The 2538-nt window shown below is 49.8% G+C and overlaps 1 protein-coding gene across 1 annotated transcript; it reads left to right on the top strand.

Annotated features, from left to right (window-relative positions):
• The first annotated feature begins 59 nt into the window (after positions 1-59).
• Positions 60-2429, top strand: LOC126496400 (uncharacterized). Its single transcript, XM_050133911.1, has 2 exons — positions 60-445; positions 766-2429. The coding sequence occupies exon 2, from the start codon at positions 775-777 to the stop codon at positions 1759-1761; it is 987 nt and encodes a 328-aa protein (XP_049989868.1). The 5' UTR covers positions 60-445; positions 766-774; the 3' UTR covers positions 1762-2429.
• The last annotated feature ends 109 nt before the right edge of the window (positions 2430-2538 follow it).

Here is a 2538-nt window from a genome sequence, read left to right as displayed (position 1 = left end):
GGGGAGGCATGAGGAGTGGAAGGGCTGAGAAAGTGGGGAATCTACTGTTTGTGGTTCGTGGCAACGGTTGGATGCACGATAGAAAAACTTGTGAGCATTGGAGAGTCGTCTTCAAAACATTCATTCACTCAAGCCAAATTGAGCAAGCTGCTCACTCCCTGTTCTAGCGCTGAGTACGCTGGTGGACGGTGGATATCATCTTTGTCCTGTGAAACTTCCAGCTAACGGGAAAGGTGGTGGAGATGCGCCTGTCATTGGACTAGCATGGGAGGAGCTGGGAGAGATGTACTGAGACCTGGAAGAAGTGTGAGGAGCTGTGGTCTAGAGGAAGAGCCTGCAGAGAGCACAGTCCAACGTGGGAGAGACCTCGGTGGGATGGGCTGGCAGGGGGCTCAGCCTGAAAACAACCTGAGGCCACTGTCGGTGTCTCGGGTGTGAACTGCCGGTGAGAGAAGGTGGTGGAAGATGGGAGAACGCAGAACGAGAAGGTTCTAGAAACACAGATTCTGGGCTTCTGTTTGGATTTGGAAGTAATAGGCCTTCACGATAGCTTGCCTGTGAGAAACAGAGGGGAGGAAAAGTCAAGGATGATTTGTGATTTCAGACTTTTAAGAGGGTGGACGATTGTGCTTATTAAGACCCAGGGAGAAACAGTGGATTGGGGAGTCAAAACATGGGAGAAGGTGTGACTGGTGCACACAGGGTCTAGAACTTAGGTGAAGACCTAAAGATAAGAGACGTGAAACTGAATCCTCTTGTTCCAAGGTTTGCCAAATGCTGACTTCATCAGTGCCAGGAAGCGCAGGTGTAAACACTGCAGCTCAGATGGAGAGGTATCCTGGCAGCCGGGAGCCCAGGAATACCAGAGTCACTGTAAGTGGCGCAGCTTCCAGTCCTGCTCCGGGAAAGGCACGTCAAGGCAAATGTAACAACCCTGCTCTGGCCGGGGAGTGTTTGCCCAGCGAAGCGGTTCCAGCTCTGCTCAGGGCCCCTCGGGTGGAACAGCTCTTCCCCAGCGAAAGTGTTACAGTTCTGCTCCGCTCTTTGGCTCCTGTGAAAGTTATTACATCTGGGCTCTGCTCCGGCAAAAATGTCAAACCACACTGCACAACAAACCTCACTCAAGAGATTTATTGGGAAGGAAGAATCCAGGAGAGCGGCTGCCTCAGGGGTGAGAAGCAGCGGCAAATTGAACAGGGTGGAGATGATACAGGATTGAGGGGGTGGAGCTCACCAGGGTCACCCGGGATTGGTGGATGTTTCTGGTCTGATTCTGGGCTGAGCTCAAGGATTGGTGGTGGGACTTCATACTCAGGGATTGGTGGAATTTTGTGCTCAGGGACCTCAGGGATTGGTGGGATTCTGTGCTCAGGGATTGGTGGGATTCTGCAGCCTGACTCTGGGGCAAGCTCAGGGATTAGTGGGATTTTAGGCCCTGGTTCTGGGTCAGATCAGGGGGTCCTTAGCCCAGGTCTTAGGTCTACTCCGGGGCACAGTGTTTTTTCCTTGGCCCTTTTCACTCTACAGTATGGGTGGACACTGACATCCTACTTACTCAGGAGAGTTGCTGAGACCCCTGGATGCTGGGGCTGGATCCTGGGGTCAGAGGCCATTTCAGGTGGAAGCTCATCTCCTCTTGTCCTTGGTCATTTAATGGGAATGGCTGAGCTGGTAGCCTTATTCTGGAAAATGTGCATTGGTACTGATTTTCTACAACAAAACCTTTGGTGCCAGACTATAAATTTCAGAAAGATGGTTTGATTATGACTGGTAATTGATAAATTTGTCCGTCTGTGTGGGAACATTTGAGTTGTTTCTTATCTTTTCTTTGATGAGTCTGATTGTGCTATTAAAACCATGCTCCGGCCCCAGAGTAATCTTTCTTGTCATAATGAATGTGTCTGATACCTTAAAGGTTGCAGGGTTGTGCATATATGTGTTTTCTTAAAGTGTGCCTTCCTATGATATTAAGGTGAGTGAGTATTCCTTTGTTGAGCCTTAGGGGGTTGGGAGTAGTTAAGGTCATTGAAAAAATACATGTCAAAACTTAGATTTCCCAATTTGGGAAAATAAGAAAGCCAACTCTGTTAACAGATTCCGCTTGCTGCATCAGGAGACACGCCAGGACAGCCCAGGTGACCGCTGCCCACTCCACTGCTGTTTACTGAGTACCTATCATGTGCATTTCTGATGGTTGGACTTTTCCAAAGTCACTTGACCTATCTGGTGGCTTCCCCTTTTCTTTAATGCGTCCGCATGCTCTACCCTGCCTCCTGAATTAGAGTGCAGGACGTTGATAAACAGTGGTGCTTCTGTATCCCCTAGTACATAGCACCACCTTGATCACAGGTATAGGCTTAAATCGTAGGACAAGAGATGTGGGTGAGTACGGCAACCCAAATGACATAAAACACAAAGGAAAAGCCAGGCTGTGGTGGCACCCACCTTTAATCCCAGCACTTGGGAGGCAGAGGCAGATGGATCACTGAGTTTGAGGCCAGCCTGGTCGGCAGAGCAAGTTCCAGGACAGCCAGGGCT

This window comes from Alexandromys fortis, unplaced genomic scaffold (assembly GCF_014885135.2).
Source record: "Alexandromys fortis isolate MF-2015 unplaced genomic scaffold, M_Fortis_MF-2015_v1.1 scaffold_3898, whole genome shotgun sequence".
Classification (NCBI taxonomy): Eukaryota; Metazoa; Chordata; class Mammalia; order Rodentia; family Cricetidae; genus Alexandromys; species Alexandromys fortis.
Note: the sequence above shows the minus strand (reverse complement) of the source record. Positions and strands in the feature narration are given on the sequence as shown.

Coding starts and splice junctions, on each gene's coding strand:
- LOC126496400 (XM_050133911.1), top strand. CDS start 775: ATGCTGACTTCATCAGTGCCAGGAAGCGCAGGTGTAAACACTGCAGCT.